General features: G+C 39.8%; 1 protein-coding gene across 1 annotated transcript in view; it reads right to left on the reverse strand.

The window, feature by feature from the left end:
* The window catches only part of ANKRD55 (ankyrin repeat domain 55), a 47,713-nt gene that overhangs the window by 15,220 nt on the left and 10,375 nt on the right, over positions 1-22,118 (reverse strand). Inside the window, exons 4-8 of the mRNA XM_009707712.1 lie at positions 21,963-22,072; positions 18,518-18,578; positions 14,797-14,925; positions 2,724-2,908; positions 300-467 (exon numbers count right to left, since the gene is read on the reverse strand). Of these exons, the coding sequence (XP_009706014.1) occupies positions 300-467; positions 2,724-2,908; positions 14,797-14,925; positions 18,518-18,578; positions 21,963-22,072 (653 nt within the window). The remainder of the gene's footprint in view (positions 1-299; positions 468-2,723; positions 2,909-14,796; positions 14,926-18,517; positions 18,579-21,962; positions 22,073-22,118) is intronic.

The following is a 22,118-nucleotide window of genomic DNA, read 5'->3' on the forward strand; positions in this document are numbered from 1 at the left end:
TGAAATTGTTCTGTAAGATAAATTTTCTGCACAAAGGTGACTGAGCAAGACCTGTACTCACATCTTCTTCGTTCAGAACCCTCTGCTGATCGGCAGACTAGCACTTTAACCACAGTGATGAGTCTTCAGTAGATGACTAATTTTAACGTTGCTATTTTGGTGGAAAACTTGAGCTGATATTGCATATGAATCGAGGAGACATCACCCAGGGCTCAAACCCTTCAGTAGCATACAAAAAGCAATAAATTTGGTTTTTAGTCAGCGGCAACGTGTGAGCAAGATGTGAACTTGTGCTTTACCTGCTCTCCTGAGACAGCAGCTTGATGCATGCTGTGTGCCCACAGTACATTGCATATGTCAGAGGGGTGTTTTCATTGATGTCTCGAGGGCTGCTGTCTATCCCCAGCTCTAGCAGTGTCTGCACACAGTCAGCTTTCCCTGCTGCTGCAGCCCAGTGCAAAGGTGTCCTACAGAAAAGGGAGGAGTATCATTGAAACAAATTAATAAATTTACTATTGAAACTATTAATGACATAATGAGATGTGCTCCCATGCCACTCATCCAGATTCATGACGTCCATTTAAAGGAATTCTCCAGCAACTTATCCCACACTGTTGTAGCTGCCAGTGGTGGTAATAAGGCTATAGAATGGCGTCTATCTATGTGCATCTATTTAGCTGTACAGAAAGTAGAATCATAGAAACACAGAATCATTTAGGTTGGAAAGGACCTTTAAGATCATCAAGTCCAAACGTAAACCTAGCACAGCTAAGTCCACCATGAAACCATGTCCCTAAGCACCATATCTACATGTCTCTTAAATAGCTCCGGGGATGGTGACTGCACTGCTTCCCTGGGCAGCCTGTTCCAATGCCTGACAACCGTTTTGGTGAAGAAATTCTTCCTAATATCCAACCTAAACCTCCCCTGGCACAACTTGAGGCTGATTCCTCTTGTCCTGTTGCTCGTTACTTGAGAGAAGAGACTGACCCCCACCTCGCTACAACCTCCTTTCAGGTAGTTGTAGAGAGTGATCAGGTCTCCCCTCAGCCTTCTTTTCTCCAGACTAAATAACCCCAGCTCCCTCAGCTGCTCCTCATAAGACTTGTTCTCCAGGCCCTTCACCAGCTTCGTTGCCAGTCTCTGAACACGCTCCAGCAGCTCAATGTCTTTCTTGTAGTGAGGGGCCCAAAACTGAACACAGTATTCAAGGTGAGGCCTCACCAGCGCAGAGTCCCGAGTACAGGGAGAAAGTAGATATGGGGCTGCCGAATGCCTATACATGCTATATAATAGCATCTCTTCCACTGCTGGATTGCAGAGTGGGAGGAGTGCCTGAAGTTTTCAGAGCAGAATTTGGAACAAATTTTTGTAGTGTCCACTGCATAGGAACAAGCTTTCTCATCTTCACACCAAACACAATTAGCAACGGCTGTCTCAGGGCTCTCCATGAAGGTAATAGGAGAAGAAGCCTCCCCCAGATGAATGAGAAGGACTGGACACATCTACCAGACTCTTATTGCTCCTTTAACAGTTTCTGTGGTCTTTGATGGGCACAGACTGGAGCAGATATAATTGTCTAGAATCTGTATAGGAGAATCAAACTGATTTTCTGCTTGGCGGAAGATTTGCGTCTTGTCTTTGGAAACTTTTATCCAGTTTCCAAATTGTAATATTTTGCTGTTGTGAAAAATCTGAAAATACAGAAAACACCATAAGAAAATTGTGCAAGAATGAAAAATAAAATTGACATTTCTCTGCCTGTTTCTTTGCAATCCCAGTGATTTCAGATGGGTGTAGTCAGAAACACAATAGAATGGAAATCTACGGTGTGTTTATAGTGAACAGCTTATCTTTTCCCTCCTTCAAGTATAACACGTTCTGTGGAAATATCTGAGAACATGTAATAGGTTGTGTCTTACTGAGCTCTTAGCGTAGTTGACCTCTTCCCTTCACCCTTCTTTCCATGGAAACACAGCCTTCTCAACTACATTTTACTAATGTTTAGAAACTTCTCCAGAACGCTGTTGGTTTTATTTCTGTTCCATTTTATTGCACTTTTCCATGAAGAATGCTATTATTTTAAGTACCTGAAGGCTTAAGCCAAGAAAACCTTGGCTTTTGCTCCACTGAGCAGGATAATCAATGCTTACAGTCAGTTGGTTCTGTTTGCAAGGAGGTAGGTGTGGGGTGAAAAAGAGGAAGGAGGATGCCTCTTCTGCACTTATGATATAAGTGGAAGGAATCATCCTGGAAGCAATCAAGTGCCTTGTCAGAATGGAAGGTGAAGGCTCCCTGGTCCTACAGGAACACTGTGTTAGCATTTTAAATGCAACAAGGGAACATTGCCATTTCTTAAATACAAACAACAGCAGGATCCCAGCTTCAAGTTGTAGGGTCCTGTTCTGTTGTTTTGAAAAGTGTTCACTTTTGATGAAAAGAAGTTTAGTCAAGTGGTGACAAAGTCCTTTCACACGTAATCTTATCATTTCCTACCAGAAACACAAAGTTAAATAACATTCCTACTAGTCAGTTATTGTACTTGATACATGTAAGCTGGACTGCTTTGCAGTGTTTCTGAGCAAGCACAGTTCTCTGTAAGTGCAGTTCATTAACTAGGCCATGGCCTGTGAAACAGGAAACACAATTATAGAATAAACAGAGCTAGTCTCAGGTTAATAGAAAGGAAGCAGCAATTTCAGTTTCAGAGTTTCCATGGTTACCTGTCATCCACATCAAGGGCCTGCAGGTTGCACTCCGGGACTTTAGCGAGCTCACTGATAATATCACTGTAGCCTGCAGCAGCAGCAATGTGCATACATGTCTTGCCATTCTCGTCATCGTAGTTTATTATTGATGATCCCTGGTAGTGGTCCAGAATGATGGAACACAGAATCCTGTTGCCACTCTGGATGGAAGAAGTTAAGAAGAAAAGCATGTTACCATAAAGCTCACGCCAGACTGCATTTTCTCTGCTAGGGAAGGCTGAATACAATAATGGTATTTTGTTTTGTGTATATCATACTCCTCAGGTATGAAAGCCAAAAGCTTCCAATCTCCTGCTTGGAATTGGGTTTGCTTTATGAATTTCCTAGAACACTTTGAACACTGGAAAGACAATAAATAAAGTACCACTGCAAATATCTCCAAAAGTTACAGAGTGTAAATTAATCAACAGCTTTTTCAGAAATAACTTGGCTTTTTGCTGTTTTACTAAGCCAGAGTCCAAAAAGATAGAAGCCTGTATTTTCTCATAGAAATTTAGGGTTGGAAAGGACCTCAAAAGACCAACCCACTTCTGTAAGCCTATCCAAGTACACTTAGAAAAGCCATGTCAAATATTTGCTCAAGTGGTTCTTGAAAACTTTCTTAGCTAGTTTGCTCCAGTGCTTCAGTGTCTTAATAGAAAGTTGACATTGTTCAATCTGTTGTGATTGAACCTGCAAAGGAAACTGAAAATTTTATATCCTAGCTTAGTGGAAACAGAGAAAAAGAATTAATGAATTTTTTTAACAACATAGAAACACAAGGTTGGAAAGGTCTTTCTAGATCATCAACTTCGATCTCTGCAATCACTTGCAGCTATGTTACATCATCACTTTCATAAACTTACTGTGTCCATTAAAAGCAATTAGTTTTTTTGTCTGCGTTGCTCCCAAAGGAAGGCAGTTCAAGAACTTGTTTGCTTTAATGATTGTATCTCTAATTTCTATTCATACTCATGGCTGATTTATGTCCCTTTGTTTCTATGCCAGCATTATTGTTTAGATTAAAAATTTCTTTCCTCTAACTGGCATTCGTTCTTCTGATGCATTTATTGACAATTATCATACCCCTTCTGAGCTGTTCTCTTGCCACTCTAATCAAAGCCTTTTAAGTTTTCCTTGTAAAATATGCTTTCTATTTCTCTCATCAGTGTACTAACCCTTCTCCTTTTGTGTTTTAATTGTATATCCTTGGAGAGGGGTGATTAAAATTGTACCTAGTCATACACAGATATTTTTGCCAGGTCTTTGTACAGTGACACTAGCTGTACTCTATTTGTGTTAGAAATACCTCTTCTGGTGTGTCACAGAACAGCATTTGCCTTAATCACAGCTGTATCCCATTAGAAGCTCTTAGTAATTTTGGAATAACCCTTTACACCTCAGTACTTCTCTTCCATTTTTGTTTCCAAACATAGAGTTTCTAGTTTCTAGGAGGATCTTCTGTTACTTATACCCAAGTGTATGACTTAAACCTATTATCCTATTCAATTTTGTCCCGTTTGTATTACTCTAGACTTGAAAGTGATTCAGCTTCCCATGTATACCCCTATTCTTTTTGGTTAATGTCTTCCGTTTTTTTGTTACTGGCAGATTTCATCAGAAAGCCCCTGTATTTTGTGCCAAGTTATCACGAAAATATTAAACAAGATTGATTTCAAACCTTATCCCTGAAAGTAATTTCCTTCCAGCCTCTATTTAACATTTAATTATTACTCCTCATTTCTTGATTTCGAGATGCAACTTCTTTCCTTTCTCAGTACTTTTGCCTATTATTTTGTATGATGTCTACTTATTCTATATTTTTTAAAGATGGATAGTCTTTTGTTATATTTGAAGTCTCTTCTATACACTTTTCTTCTCTGCTTGTAGGATACAGATTCCTGCTACATTTGGCACCATTGATAGGATACATTCCAAGCCCCTGGAACCTGCTGGTCCCAGAGCTTCTCAGTCCAGCTGAGAATTCCCTTAATTTACCAAAATGTGCCTCTCTGAAATCAGAAATTTTGTTTTGTATGCACTTTATTTACTCCTTTGTTTAATTTAGAGTCTACTCATGATCATGCCATCCAAGCTTATTTTCTATGACCAGACAATTTATAACATCCTCATTAACCATATTAAAATGCTTATTCATTCATAGTTGTCTGAATATCTAATGAAAAAAGAGTGTTGATCTTCATGCTCAGGAATACTGAGGTCCTATGAATAGTTGTTGTTCATATTTTCCACTGCCTGTGCCTAGGCCAAATGTCAATGTCCTCCATACTAGCATAATTCTCAGATTTTTTGGTCACTAGCATCAGAGAACTCTCTAGTCACATTCAGGGCTAACTGAATCTAGAAGTCTATTATATACTTCTAGTACTACCACAATAAACATCTACCTATTACCATCCTTCTCCAAGTCAGTTTTGATAGAAAAAATTGTTAACATGCAGTATCTTACTACTTCTGTATTTGTGTTTTAGTGACACTACTATTCCTCTAATTTTATACTGTCTTGCTAAGTCCAAATTTCACATCCTGCACCTACAGTTTCAGTCCCTCAGTGTTCTTGCACAACTCTTAGCATTGGCATAAGAAATTTCCCACTGTTCTTACTGGCATTTTATACATTTATAGGTTGTTCTGTCTCCCACCAATCTTCCATTTTCTAGACTAAACAAACCATTTCAGCCTCTCTTCATGGATCAAGTTTTTCAACCCACTTATCATACTTGGTGCTTGCTTTTGGCCTCTCTCCAGTTTGTCTACAGCTTTCTTCAACCATAGCACCCCGAGCTACATAATTATCCAGCCGAGGCTTCTCTCTTGACATTGAAAATGACATTGCCACTTCCTGTGGCCCACAAGTATCACAATTCTGTTAATATGTCCCAGAATTATGTTTGTTTGTTTTGTATCAACACCACAATTTAAACTCCTACTCAGTTTGTAATCCACTAGTCTACTAGTCTACTACTCCTCATTTTGTGCAAACAGCTTTAATTTTTCACAGTTCTGTACACAGTGCTATTTTATTAATTTCAGCTCATTCTACAATTTATCAAAATAATTTTGAATATCATCCTGACCCATGAAGTGCTTGGTGTCCCTCTAATTTGGTTCTAGCTGTGGGTTATATACATGTTCTGTGTTTTGTCACCTCACTATGAAACAAATAAAACCATTCTTATGATAAATCCATGGTTGGACTGTCTGTGAGATGTCCACCTCTAAAGATTATTTGAACTGTCCTGAGTGTGGCTGATGATAGAGAATATACGATGTGTGATGTAAGTCCCCTGGGTTCATTTTGATTGCATTACTCCTTATTCTTCCCCACTGGGACATCCTGTCTTTGGACTGAATTCTGGGTCCATTATAGCAGGTTGTGCTTATACAAGTTGTGCTTATAGAAATTGTGCTATTGACGTCGTTCAGTGTAATTACAATTGCATGTACTGCTCAAACCAGAAAGGGACAAAGAATTGGACTTTTTATGATCACTCTATTCACCACCTGTTTAACAAGCTTTCTGTGCCATGTGATGATCTTGTTGGCACTTTTCTAGTATTTTTGTGGTTTACTACATGGTGTTAAACTGATTATTTGACATTCAAACATACTATATCCAGTAGCTTCTTATCTTCAAAGCAATAATTACTTTGAAGATGGCTATGAAATTTCTGTCCTGTTCTAACATTTCAGTCCAATTGATAATTACATTTTCTAAACAATCAAAGGCTATTTCCTAGTATTTTGAACCTTCTGCTGAAAGACAGCTCTGGCCAACCACTCTGTGGCTTTCCAACTGTCTCTTCTTAGGAGTGCCTTCTTATCTTTACATTCATCTTGGCTTTTTTAAGTTGCACACAAAATTCTCCTAAAACGCTTACACTGCCCTTATTCTTAGATTGATAGCTTTGAGGTGAGGTCACCAAAAATGTAGTCTTCCTGTGGTAAATTTACCATGAACCACAGTACTATTGTTAGACCAGGATGTTCAGTGGTAAATTTACCATAGGAAAATTACATGTTTTTGTAACCTTATTGTATGTATCTCTACATTTCATCTTCCTTTTTTCTATTCAAATTCTTTTCAGCAACATTCTCAGAGATTATTAGTTATTTTTGCTATGTGTTTCTATATAATTCTGCAGGCTCCCCTCCTAGTTTGCTTTACACTTTTGTCCCATCTCACACCTTCATCTACTTCCACCCACAATTCATTTTCTTCAGTGAACTTTTCTTTCTTAGATCACCCATCTAAATTTAACTTACTTCATGAAGAAGAAATGTCCTAAAGCCTTGATCGAGGAGCCCTTGCAAGGCAAACTCTCATTGTGCAAGTTTTTGTCTGAGATTTGTGTCATCTCCAGACTGTGGCAAACAACAGATTCACTAACAGGGTTGTTAGCTCTCACTTTCACTTGATTACAACTCCGTTTTCTCTGAGTTCATTAATAAAAAGCCTGACTTCTGATAGTTGCATCTCTCAGTGCTTTCAAAATAAGAAAATAATTCTTCAGGAAGTATCCACTGAATCAAGTACCATGAGGAGAATCCTGCAAGTTTGGTACACTTTCCTGGTTTTGACATTTTTTTTCATCTATGTCTACTCAGTTTATCCTCGTTGTTACTATAGCCATTGTTCTTATACTTTAGCCCTTTGTATGTCCAACTGAGATGTAAAAGAGTAATTTTACTTGGGAAGTTTATTGTCACTTATGTAATATTGCAACATAACATTGCATTTTATTCTACCAGGTCCTCAGTTGTACAGAGTACAATGTTTTCCTTGTTCACTGCACTGTACAGGGTGTTAATTTTTTCCCCTTGTCAGAGTACACTACTGAACTAGATATTTCGATGCCAAAGAGAATTATCATGTGAAGGGAGTCTGCTAAGCTGGCTTGTGGCTACCAGTAATGTAGAGGAGGGAGGGGGAGAGGGACAAGATGTGGACCACTTAACTGTTTTCAGGAAATCCTGACAAAGTATTTTTCTTCCAGCTGAATGCCTCTGGAGACTATGTGGTTAGGTTATATTAGTTCTCTTATATTTTCTGTCTCTTTGTATTAGTGTGCAGTTTAAAGCCTTCTTATATCTATAGCCAGCTTTGCTGGATGGAAATTCCCCGCTAGCAGCTCTTGATGTTGCGTCTTATCATTAGCATTGCACTATAGAGCTGCCTGTGTTTCCTCTTCTGCTACATTCCCTCCTCTTTCAATTCCACACCTGTGAATCCAAAGCTTTGACTTTCTCTTTCATGTCCTTCTGCTCTGACACTGAACAACTTGACATTTTACCCATTATTTCACTCCTTTCTGCAGCAATAAGCAAATGCTATTCCCATTGCACTACTCTGGGAGGTAACATATTTTTGTAAAGAAGCACCATAAATTACTATAGATTAAATAAAATTTGCGTGACTACTTTTGGCGTCCTCCTGGAAACCATCTTTGTGCATCATTGGGTGCTGTTTGACTTTTACGTTACAGAATGCTGGCTCATCTCCCAACCCTTTTATCTTTCTTCTTATCCTTCACAAACAGATGCACGTAGCATATTTTAATATGAAAATGACTGTAACACCAACAGGGCCATGGGAAAAAAAAAGCAAAGATCCTTTTTTCCTTTGCTGAAATAAAGAAACATGAGCCATTTCAAGTATTTTTTGAGCCACCGGTAGCAAAATTTGAACAAATAACTTGTCTGTGGACTTCTTTCCTTTATAACTCCAGTTGAGGTTATTACATTGGTAAATAGAACTTTCCTTTCAAAGTCACCTTTTTTCCTTTTTGATTCTGAAATTCATTATTCACTGAAAACAAAAGCCATTCCACAGAATTTTACCACATGGCTCTGTTGGTTGGGTCTTGAAAAGTCTGGGTTGTTGACTGAAGGTTTTGCTGGCAGAAGCCCTGCATTCAGTTACACCTATACTGGCAAAACAGAACTGTTCCTCCAGCACAATTTTTTCCTTTATGAGATTCATTTCACTGAAGTGTAGTTTTCCTCATGTTCATATTCAGAGCACGATAGCAGTGTATTATATCATTACCTTTACTGTAACACGAATTCAGAATTTCATCCTAGAATCTCAGAGCAAGGCAAACATAATGTTGCATTAACAGTGAGGATATGTCTGGTTGGAATCAGGTATTAAGGCTGTTTCAGAACAACACATCCCTGTCTCATTGTGAATACAGTGTCTGCTCTTTTAACATGGAGAAGGCCGAACTCAAGATCAGAGACATAATCCGTCTCCTTCTAGTCTGCTGCAAACATAGTGAAGTGAGAAACGTCCATAAAGCTGGCAACTTGGGTTGTTGAAAAGTTTTGCACACACAGGAGCTTTCTCGCATTGTTAAGGACTTCCAGCAACCCTCCTGTGTGTCCCAGACTAGGGAGAGCTGAGGAATGGACGCATGTTCACTCTACCTCCGCTGCTGCCATACCTTGACTGCCAGATGGCTGTGTTGGCAGTGGATAACCAGTGCAAAAGTTCAGAGCACCCTGTGGTTTCTCTGCCCTCAGGGGACTGAGACAACTGGGCCCTATGCTGAGGAAAGGAACAATCCATAATACTGTCTTCAGCATTCCTTCTGCCAGGGAAACTTTGCCAGAAGTTGCCTGAATGCAGCTCAGGCACTTAACAGGGTGTGTTTCTGATGGCAAACCAATATAAATTAACAACAACTCTATGGACACCTGTGTAGTTACATTGGTGAGACTCAGCCAGCTCAGAGAGAAACTCCTCTGTCTTCTCTTAACGCTAGTGCTTCAGCCTCAGACACCCACTGAGACATTGTCTCTTGCAGAGTCAGAGCGACCCAGCTTGGCTTGACTTTGTGGTACTCTTGGACAGAGAACGTGTTGTTGTTGTACAGGATACTTTGTCCCGTGGTCCTCATAGCACTGCTGCCTCTGATACAACTAGGGGACATGCTGTTTTTAAAATAGTTGTCCTCTCAGCAGCCTTAGTGGATGCTGGAAAAAGCTACCAAATGACAAAGACAGTCATGGAGGCATACCTCTAGAGCTATCATATGTCCCTGCCTCTCTTACTCTCTGTTTGCTCAAACAAAAAACTGCATGAAAATCTGGCCAAGTCTCTCTGAGAATTTTTTTTCACTTAGAGTATTCTATAATAAGTTCATATGATTTACTGTGTAAACGACAATGGCTATGACTAAAATTACTTGGCAGCTTTCCCCTGCTAGTACATTGTTGTGAGGACTGATTTCTCTGGATGAGCTGTTTATATGCTTTGAAAAAGAGGTCATCTTTTATTCTGCAGTAGAATAAGGGTTTATTCCTTATTGCTATCAGAGAAATGAAAACGTTTGTCTTCCAGTGCTTTTCTGGCAGGCATAGGAGATCAGGACATTTATAGATATTCAAAAAGTGTTGTGCATGTGCATTACTCATGTTCTGGCATCCACTTGCGGAGTTACACATAGACTGTGTGCTGGGAAGAGGTCTGGCAATTATCCTGTACTTAACTTACAGGTTTTGCTGGAGACAAATTCCTGCTAAGCTCGGTGGCAGTTCTGCAATTGCTTTCCTTGGAAATTTGATTGGTGTGAATAATTACATTGTCAATGGCATGTACATAGTTGAAGGACTTACTGTTTAACAGTCAGTTATTTCAGGTAAAGGCAGTTTTTATGATGATCTGGTTGTACTGATGAGTTTGTACATGAATACTGTTGTACCATGTACAAGTCACAGAACGGGCTTTGGCTTATCAACTGAAATAAAGGAAAGTGGAGAAATAGGTTACAGCTATGTAAAAAACTAAGTAGCACTAGGGAACCCTGAGCATCGGAATTTGGTTGTCTATATCATAAAAGTTTTAAAATCCCCCCTGGCACTGTTTTGGCTTGGGTCAATTAACACTTTTCCCACCAGTTCCTGGACATAGTTCAGGACCTAGTATGGGCCACAGACCATACCCAATAAGTGGTCTACATATGACCATCCTGTTTTAGAGAATAAGAAAGTTTAGCAATAGGGACACAGGCTATCCTGTGATAGTTGTCTTTGGTCCCAGAGCCAAGACTCAAGCACATTTAATTTGCTCTTGCAGACACTGTCACAAATGTTTAGGCCACTTTTTGGGAAAAGCTTCTGATGGTCTTGGAGCAAGTTTGGTTTTTGCTCAAAACTATTTGCAAACTCTCTTCCTCCTTGTTTTGCAACTTTACAGCCCACTCTGTCGAGCCCTGCTGCTATGCAATGTTCCGACTTCCATAAGCAACAGCTGTACCTTTGCTGGAATGACAATTTTTATACAAGAAAGGGATTTCTTAAGGGTACACTTGAAAAATGCAAATTGAATCTGTTTTTCATTTGTTTGCTAACAGTCAAAATTGTCTTTAAAGCTTAGTGACATAAAAAATGACTACTATCCCTTTCTAACTATCTCTAGAAAACTGCATGAAACAAGGAAAAAAAAAAGTACAATTTTGCAGTGAAAGAAATCTGCCTGAAACCAACCAAGCTGTGAACCCTGCCTAGCAAATGCACCTTTTCTGGCCTAATCCAAAACTACATGTGTCTGCCATGGAGAAACAGCCACTAAGTTTTAAGAAATCTTTGGAAGTCTCTCTGAATTCTTCCACCATAAGCAGCCCACAGAAAAAAAACGAGGTCCTGGGCAGAGAGAAGGAGCACGGTGATCCCTGGGAAGAGACTCTGGCCCTGAGCCACCGCTGCCTTCCCTGGCCCCTTCCCCTGCCCTGGCTGGGTGGCCAGCTGTGTCCTCAAGATGCCCTGCAGCAACAGAGAGCAACACTAGAGATCCTGAAATTTAAGTGTGCTCTCACCTTCCAAGTAATCACAGAGAGGCTGCCACGCTTGCTCAGCCAAACACAAATGAATAATGGCCTAGGCTTTGCTTTTACAATGTGTTTAACATATACAGGTATTTCGCTCTGCTCTCAGGAAACAGGAGAATGAAATAATTGCTTTGTTGCTATGGAGCAAATATACAGGCTCATAATTTTTTAAAACTTTGCACTCCAAATCAACCTATTAAAAAATCATAAGCACAGCTCTGCATGGCAGAATATTATTTTTAATGGCTTCTTTTCAGTTGCCTTCTTTTTATCCCTAGAGGTTTTCATTTCTTCACTTTAGAAGAAATCTTTGTTTGATTGATTGCTTATTCTTTCAATGAAAGCTGATATTTTTATGTGATCATATGACTTTGGGAGCCAGCGTTTAAAGAAAGACACAAAGAAACTTCTGGTAAAAATCATGACAACTGGCAAGGCACTGCAGGAAGACTCCAAATCTTCCGAAGCTATTTCTAATGCACTACTAGTACTGTTATGATACAGTAGTATGTAGTATGATCTTTGAGGTCTCTTCCAACCATAATAATTCTATGATAGTGTATACTGAATAGTATATACTATATTTTCCTAGGATTTCAATGACACCACTAACAAGAACTGTTAGAATGGCTTTACACTTTGTTCCAGTATCAGTTATCAGTTTTTTGTTACAAAGGTATGTTTCCTTTTCATTACAGTGATTATTGCTGGCTGCAATGAAAGGAGAGAAATACCTCCTGAGACACTTCTAATAGAGCCCTATCTGCACCAGCTCTTAAAAATACTGCATGTGTAAAAAATGTGACACGAGATATTCTCACTTCAAACCAGAATGATCTGTGTTTTTGACACCTATGTAACACATTTTCACTGAAGGTGTGCACTGAAGCTGCAGAAGGTTTGAGCTTTTCAATAGAGCAGACCTTGGTGTGGACAAGGTCTGCTGAGTTACACGGCTGGGACTCCACAGCCACCATTTGTCTGATGGGGGACCAAGCACGAGACGTGCTCTTTGAAACAGCTAGAATGGAACAGTTATTTCATATGAAACATGCTTGAGAATTTGGTTTCCAATGGCGGGCAATGTTTTTTATGTGGTCCCACTCTGTGTTTCAGCCCAGTGTGCACAAACTGCTTCTTTCCTGCAACTTCTGAAACAAGTTTCTGTGCAGTGCCTGGTCTTCCCCTTGCTGCATTTTTTAAAAGTAAAATTAAACACAGGGCCCTACTCAGCTGAAAACAACCCCTGCAGCTGGTAGTGCCTGAGCTCGGTGAGTCGCTTGTGCTCTGGAGATATTAATACAATTCTTAAAGGAATAATATTCCCTTTCCAGCAGTCATTGAGGAGGCTATTAGATGTAACGATAATCCCACCCGGCAGAGCTGTTGTTCTGCTGTCTGTCATAGCAGAGAAAGTCATGCCTGTCCACAGTATCTGTTTCTCCTGGGACTAACAGAGCAGCAGAGAGCACTGGCTGAAAGTATTTTTTCTTGGCCAAGCTTGAGTAAGAGAAGTATTAACAGATCTCTTCCATGCTCTGGTATTTCAACTACCCCTTCTGGAGCTAGAATATGGAGAAGTATGTGGATGGAAGGAGCAATTTAGAAGACTTCATAGCAGGAATCTTTCAAGAAGAAAAAAAGGTGGGTCATCCTGCACATGTTTCCTCTGATTTCTAGGAGCAGCTTAAAGGGAGAAAGAAGAGGGATTTGTGATTTGCCTCCACTTGAGGCCAAGTGGGTTTTGAGCAGTTTTAACTTCCCCCTTTCTCAAGAGTCACTCTGCACGTTTGTGAGAGGAAGGTGGAGGTGGGAATTAATGGTGGAATTAAATAATAAAATTTGCAGAATACAGAATCAGGGAAAGATTAAGGTATGAGGTGAACTCTGAGGGTCTTGATATGAAGAGGATTCCCTTTAGTCTTTCTGTTTGAGAGACAGCTTGTTCCCAGAGCTATAATCCAGGCCACTGCCAAGCCTGCAGGAGCTTGCATGAGTTTCAGAGATTTCCTACTGGAAGCAGCCTGCATTGGACTAAGTTTAGTAAAAATGCTCAACAGGTCTTAGAATAGATAACTTTAACCTCCTAAGCAAGGGATGTAGCCCAATTTCAGACTGATTAGGATGAAAAAAGAACAAAACTAGTGTGGAAATAATACCAGTTGTGAGGCCAAAATCTACCTCTACTTCAGAAAAACAAAAGTTGAACCTATTGTATATGAACCATCTGTGGGAGGCTGTGGCTGAAGGAAACAGATTATTCATTCTAAATGTCCTTACTCATTTACAAATATAGTATGTGGCAGTTCAGAGCTTTTAAATTTCTTTGTTGACACATTTTTTAAGATGAGTGAACTTAGGCCAAAAGGTGAGGATGCAAATATTTAGTCATTGTAGGAAAATGTTACTGGATTTTCATGCAAGTTCTGTTTCTGCTTATCTGGTCTGCAGGTGTTTTAAACATTGATACCGGAACTTGCTATGGCAAGTAGGCAAGTAAAAACATATTTATATAATTTCATCTGGGAAGTTTTCTGCAGTAAAATTTAGGCATAACTTAGTAAATTACACCGTATTTCAGACTACTTATACCAATTGCATAATACAGTTTTTAATGCCACATTAAACCTTTGTAGTTTTCTTTTCCAATGATGGTCTAAGTAATTTTTAGCGATTTGACTTTTTTTTTTTGCATAGGAGATAGGAACATACAGCTCAACAGGAAATGTGTTTGGCTCCTTGTCTTCCATAATCTCCAGAGAAGCAGGGCCTCAAACCTTCAGCTAATTATTCCACAACTATAGCTGTTTAAATATGTTTTCACTCACATTTACATTATTTTATTCTGAAAGGCCTTTGGCAAGACTGTTTAAGCTGCTGATTTCTGCAGCCCTGATTTAGTGAAAAAATTTAAGCACAAGTTCAACACGAAGTATATACATAGTCCCAGTGAGATAAATGATAACTTTGTTTAGGGAAACAGTGCTGAGCCTATATTAAGTATGCCTTGCTCTCCAGAGAAGGTGTTAGATCCTTGATCCATGTCCACTGGCAAAATGCTGGGGCTGTTAGTGGGCATTACTAGCATCCATTTTCCTCATTTCACAGACAAAATGATTGCTTTTGGAGTATTTAGGACATCACAATAGCCAGCTCAGCTCAAGCAACTGCCTGGTGGAACCGCGTCCATGGCTCACCTGTACCGCCCAGTGCAGAGCTGTTTTGAAGTCCTTGTCCACCAGAGTCAGGTCTGCTCCCTTGTGCAGCAGAGTCTGGGTGTGCTGGGGCCTGTTGTGGAAAGCAGCCCAGTGGAGTGAAGTCATTCCCTGAAAGCCACAAACCCGGAGAGCAAATAATCGTCATTCACAGGAGCACCCTTCAAGTCTCTGTAGATAAGCTAGACAGTTCTGAAACCATGGGACTGACAGACTCTTCCCTCTCCCTCTTGATTTGGAATAATTAGTGAATAATAGGAATAATTAGCTTCTGAATTAGTGGAGTCACAAGGAGGAACTAAGCAATTAGCTTTTTGGAGTTATTACAGAAAATGAATACAAATACGAATGCTTCTTTTGTACGTGACTATAGCCTGTTATAAATAATGTGTGGTCAGGACCATGATGGCTGGGGAATAGTTCCTCACTGCTCCATTTGGATCCTGTGAGAAAAGCCTCTTTTAGACTGGTGCTTTGACATGACACAGTGTGATATTTATTTTAGGTCTTATCTTTGATCCAAAATAAATATTATAAGCTAGTATTCTAGCTGGCACTAATCAGCAAGCTAAGGAACTGGCCCAGTGATGTCAACAAAAAAGACACAATATAAACATCTCATATTTACTGTTTAGGGAGGAAACAAAGCAAATGGTAAGCTATTGACCTGTGTTTTCATTCCATCTTAGCTGTGTTCATTCAGTCTTGGTAGATCAGAGAATCATAGCCTGTATTTGCCACAAATGACCATGAATGACCATGACCTTCATCAGCATTGTTATACACACTGATATTTTACTCTACATCCATAATATTAAAAATTTTCTATATAAAGTTACTCATTCAATGTGCTTCTTAAAAATTGCTAGTGTTGTTCGGGTGTGGTAACATTTTATTTTGGGCAGGTGCTGTTTACTGTCTCTTATAAGGGAAAATGCATTTCAAGGGTCTTGCCTGGTTTCCAAAATGATAAAAAGCAAAAAATGTAGCCTGGAAAAGAAATAAGACTTGACATAGAAACCCATAAAGCCAATTGGCAACAACTCAGGTAAAGTACACGCTCTAAAACATTGATGCAGACAGCTTATCAGTGCGTTAACAGTGGAAGCTGTTAGCAGTGATTTTCTAACTAAAAGCTTGAATGCCCTAACATTAATTTCTCTCACTGATCAGGTATCTTACAAGGCTTTTCAAGGCCCCACATGGCTTAAGTATAGGTGATTACAAAATAGAGCAGTTGAACAAGAACAGTTTTAGTTTTAGTTAGGGTTTGCAAAGCTTAATCATGGGGGTTTTGGTTTTGTAAAACCAAAAATGAGGGTAAAATCCTGCCTTAACTGAAATTAATGGGAGCTCTGCCATTGACGTCAGTGGACCAAGGTTTTGACACAAGGGGCTTGGTACTGTTGATGGACAGTCAGTATGTGTGAGTGCTGTGAAGTGAGGCTTCAGTGATTTCCAGCTGGGAAATGGGTCCTCATTCTTAGTCCTGGAAAGCAGGAAAAATCACGGGAAGAGGAGAAGCTACAGTGTACCAGGCCAGCTTTCTGTCATCCACTCTCAGTCTGTTGATATAGACAGCAAATCCTTGAAAAATCAACTTTCTCTCTGTTTCTACTGTGGTAACCAGCAGAGTCAGCTGTAATATAAGAGTGTGAGAACTGTGGGTAGGGATCAAAGATCTCTCTAGTACAGGGACAGAGCTCAGAGAGGTCAGTAGCAGATGCATAGGGAGAAAATATATGAAACAAGGCTTGATGATATACAGTCACCTAACATTTGGTAATCAGCCTAAAGACTTCCTATGACACCCAGACCTCCACAGAGTAACAGTGCATTTTCTGAAAAAGTAATTATTTTAATTTTCTTTAAAACTGCTGCCTGATAATTTCTGTAGGTGTCCCCATCATTTTAGATGTAAAAACCAGTTAATAATAGTTCTCTTTTAATCTTCTGTATGCAATTTACGATGCCACGGACTTGTACCGTATCATCCCTCTGACAGAGTTGCCAACCTGGAAGACCTTTTGTAGTTTGTTCTAGTTGGTATCCTGCCCATGAAAGGAAGCTGCTCTGTAACTATTACCACTTGTGTAGTCCTCTTCTGTTCCTTTTCTTGTATATAATTTTTCAGATTACTCTTACGGCCGACATTCAAGATGCGGGTGTACCAAGGATTCAGACAGAGTATAATGCTGCTTCCTGGTTTGCTCTCTATTTCTTTTCTGATAATTCGTACGTTCCATGTGTCCTTTCTGAGCACCGGACTGAACACAGAGCAATGAGCTCTTGTAGCAGCAGCTGACACGTGTGGACCTGCTGCAGCGGGCAATGGCTGCAGCCTGCACCCATCTGATTTGTGCATGGTGATACCACCCCTGAGTGGCAACTGTAGATAGACTACTGTTTGTGAGAGGAAGCATGAGAGTGATATCAGAACTGTCAAAGCTGAAGATCCAGCAGAATATAATATTAAAGGTGAGACAGGCAAACAATTGTGCATTTATAAAAAATAGGCAGCAATAGGGGACATAAAAGGAGAAAAACCAAGAAATGGCTGTGGGAAGTACAGCGTGACACTAGCTTTGCCAAGATTCAAGGCTTTTTCAGGGAATGTTTCTTCATATTGTTATCTCACAGGCATCATAAGTAAACCCACAGAAAGCCCCAGTTGTGGAAACTATGAAACCTCCAGATGTATTTCTTACTGTTTACGCATTCATGCATTCATCGGGGTGTTTTTCTCAAGTGTAAGATGGGAAAACTGAATTGTTTCACTTATACCAAGAGAACAGCTCTATTAGCTACAATCATTTGTGAGGATCCAAATTTTTCAGGAACCATGAATATTCAGAGCTTAGTACTGACACTTGAACAAATATCTTCTCAGTGCCAAATGACAGTGAGCTGGACTAAAAGTTCCAAATTGCATGTAGCGATGCATTACAGCAAAACATTACAGCTTGAAAATATGATCTGTGGCTCGGTGCAATTCATTAGCAACATAATTCCACACCAAGATAAAGCATATGTCTGGTTTAGGTTTTTGTGAGCGGGGTCTGCAAACAATCCAGTGGATGATGAAGGTTCATTGGAAGAGAGAAAATTAAGAGCCCTGTGGCAGTTCTGGCACCGTGGAGAAGAGACGCGTCCTTAAGCAATTGTTAGAGTGAAAAGACATGTAGAGTCTCTCTTGTGTCTTAGCTTCTCTGTTTGGAGAAGAACACATTTGGGAAGTTAACACTCCTGGGTACACTCTGTGTGTGTGCAGGGCACAGTTCTTTAAGGATCAGAGGATAGTATAAATTTTTGTAGCTCCGTGGCTGTTCTGTGCAATACCAGCTTTCTGATATTTTCCCTGAGAACAGTACTTTAATGATAGGATGATTGGTAAAGGTGAAGATTTAGTCCAATGTCTAACTTCAGAAGAATCAAAACCAATGTCTTGGCAAGTGAGTTAAGAGACTGATTGAAGTTAGCTCATAGCTGGCAGTATATGGAGGAGGCTTATTAGCCTAAAGGTGCGTCACATATAGTAGGAAAATGAGATGATGCTTTGCAGGTTCAGCAAAGGCATTGCAGAATTTTTTGACTAGTGCATAATCTCATCATAAATTTGATAGTACAGTGGACTCTTTCTGAGGAGCATGACTTGTATGCCCCCAGAGCCTGGGACTGTGACTTGTAGCACCAGCTCACTCACCTCATTGTCCTGATGATTAATTTCACTAAGATTTGACTGCTGCAGAAGCACGTTCAGAAGCCTGTGGAAGCAATGACATAATCAGTGTGCTGTACTACTGACTAAACCTGAAAAATTGACATTTTTTGAGAATCAAAACATGCAATTTCAAGAAAAATCAGTATTAGTGATGGGCACAGGTCAGAATCTTAGTCTGAGCTTCATCATACTAGGAAAGCAAATAGGACTTTATGGCTTACTGTAACAACAGAAGTTTAGTGCTGGGAATTAAAAGCAGATCCACTAGGAAGAATTCTTGTGCTGATTGCCAGGCTAGAATCAGAGTGTGTAATACTATACATGTGCAGTTTTTGGTAGCTTAGCAATTCATTGTCATCCTATTTTATAAAGTTTTAAACAAACACAAATGCTAATGACCAGTTTCTAAAAGAATTTTTCACCCTCCTTAACTCTTGGAGTAATGTGATGTTGTGTACATGTTTGCGTCTGTGCGTGTGTATGAATGGATACTATATATTTACATGCACAAAACCCAATAGTATTTTACAAGGCCTTACAGTGTGTCTGCTGGGATAGGGTCATTTTTATGATATAATATACAGCAATGCATTGGCTCGCATTTTATAGAATATCAGATTACAAACACTCCCCTCTGGTGGAGGAAACAGTTACAATAAAATAGTTACATGAAATGTTATTCAAGTGCAATAACATTTTTAACACAGCATGGGTTTTACTTTTCTTTTCTTTTTGGTATCCTATGAAGGTGTTCTGAAATCACTATAGGTTTGTCAAAGATGGTTGTGTTTTATAGTAGGATGCTAAGTGTTTGGATCATGTGCATGGGTGGACCGTGGAAATGAAAGGGACAATCCTGGCACAGGCTGTAACAAAGCCAAATAGCATAGATCCTAACATGGATGTACAGTTCTTATGATTCTAGCAAAAGGAAAGATATATCCTTAGTAGATCCCTAGATAAGATGACAATGTGAATCTGTGGCTCATTTGAAGGTGTGAATTTGTTGGAAACCTTCAAAACATGTACATTTAGAAGACATGAAGTTTTGCAAGGAAATTAAAAGATGATGAAGTGTCAAGGAGGGAACTCGGATAAATGTAGAGATAATGCACAGATAAATGTATGCAACCATGCATTTATTCCCATGCATAGGAGATTGAATGAAAATCTTTTAGTGCTTTTCATCAGGACAACCTTCAACAACTTCCAGTATGTTTTTTGCATTGAACTGTGCTCAGGTGTGTGGATCAGATCAAGTTGAGAATATTGTATGGCAAATTTGTTCTTCACCCCAGCCCCACTCCAGTAATAAACAACTAGATAATGTAAATTATTCAAAAGAAAGACATTTACAGTTGCTTAGGGATGATTTGGGCAATTCTGCTGGTGAAAAGCTTATCTGTTGGTAACACCATATTCAGGTGCCAGAAGTCCAAGTTTAATTTTTTTCTAACTAGAATATCCCTAAATGGTGAAGACTGGGCAGATCTCTGTGCTTTGCTAGGACTTCAAATCCATTTGTGTAAGGATACAAATACTTGTAGAAAAGGGGTGTTACACCTCCTTTTCTGAACCATACAACCAATGGCATAATGGAGTCATACTATAGGAACTCTGAAAAGGATGACATTTTAGGATTGCTGTGATTAGTTTGGTAAAAATTTGTAAAAGGGAAGAGACATTTTGTGGTCATTTGGCACAATGACTCGGAATCTCAGAAATTCAGTATCTGAAAACAGATCTAGGTAAAAATGGACTAGTAAGCAGAGAGAAAGTGAAATAACCATTTATCACATAGTTTTATAATCTGTGACGTGGTTCTGTAGTTTAACCTCAGATATAATCAGTCAAACCAGTGAGGAAAATCTCATTCTATGAGTGTAAAACCTTTATCAGCAACAAACTTTGTCTCACTTGCATCCTTAGACCATTATTGCAACATAAGTGCTACCACTCAATTATGTAGATACTCAGCCACGCAGCTGAGATTTCTCTGATATCTACTCTTAAAGGCATAGATCAGGAAGTCCAGGGATTCTCTTTCCACTTTTCCTCTTAGACTCTGTGGAACACACTGAAGCACATAAATCAATTATTGAAGCAATACATACATTGGCTGATCACTGTCTCTGTCTTTCCATGTGGTCCATGTGCTGCCTCCAGCACATTGGGTTGTAGCAGTGGGCTGCCAGCTTTCAAACTAGCCTGAAAAAGCGTTTCAGAGCTGGCCAGTGCATATAGCCTTTTGGCAATGACATAGGATTCAAGAGAGTGACAATGACCGTGATGGAAAAGCCTCCCCCTCAGTGCTTCAGGCATGTCTTCTGGGCATGGGGCAAACCCAGTGAGAAGGCAGAGGAAAAGGAATTGAGCAACTGGTAAACTCCTGTGCAGAGCAAAGGTCTGCCTGTATCCATGGAGAATGTGAAAAACGTTCAGGGAGCCCTGTGTGCTGCTGGTAAAGTAGATTACTGTTCCCATTCAAGTAGCAGCATGCGCAGTGTTGTACAAACATGGTCGTCTTTCTGTGGAGGTTTAATGATAGCGACCCATACTTTTGCAGAAACCTCAAAGTATTCTCTCCAAGTGATGCATGAGAAACAATGATAATGTGGAAAATTAATAAAGCTGTTAAAAAAGGCTCGAGAGCAAGATCAGCAGAAATGCACAGAGGTCTGGGCTGGTCTGATATGGTGATAGCAGCAAAACTGTAGACTGAGTGATGAAATTGCATGAACATTTTGCATGTATTGAATGCTTTACCTGTCTCTAATGTCTTCCAGTCCCTCCAGACATGATTTACTTAGGAGAGCTTTTGAGTGAATGTATTCAGATGGACAAATTAAAATTTGTTAAACCTTCCTATTATCACAGGCTGAAATGAGACAAAGAGGATTTTTCTAAAGACTTCTTGTGAAGACACTCTGTAGTTGTAACTCCACCTTCAGTAAAAGTAGTTAAAAATGAGTCAGTCCACCAAACCTCAGCTTCCCCATTAGAGTTGGGGCTCTCAGAGAGGTTGTCATGTGGAAAACTTTTCTCACATTTGCCATGTTACTTGGAGGAGAAGTCCAGAGAAGGAGCTTCTTGTAATATTTCTTGTGGGGAGGTGGCAGAAAGGTAATTGGTCAAGGGGAACCCAGAGTTTCAACCTCTATTATAATTTTTTTTTTCCCCTCCTGCTGTTGTGGTCATAAACCAGGCTCCTCACCTTACTTGGCCATATATCTCTGTTACACAAGTGTTGTACAATGCTCTTCCTCCTCTCTGTCCCCTTTATGATAACCACTAAACAAAGGAGCAAGTCACAAGTGTAACTGTCACAGCTAACATTTCTGACTTGGGCTCCCCTTTAAGCTAGGTAGCTTGTGGTGACTACCTGTTGAGATTCAATCAGCAAATGCTGTTGGAGCCTGGGACATACCTCACGTCAGGCTCTGCGGTAGCAGCATGTAGTGGCAACCTCCCGTTTTTGTCAGGTATGTTTTGCTTAGCACCGTTTCTGAGCAGGCTGACACAGCCTTCCAGCCAGCCCTAAAAAAGAAATTAGAGCATGTCAAAGAGGAAAGTGAAATGCATC

Source organism: Cariama cristata, unplaced genomic scaffold, assembly GCF_000690535.1.
Source record: "Cariama cristata isolate BGI_N322 unplaced genomic scaffold, ASM69053v1 scaffold37019, whole genome shotgun sequence".
Classification (NCBI taxonomy): Eukaryota; Metazoa; Chordata; class Aves; order Cariamiformes; family Cariamidae; genus Cariama; species Cariama cristata.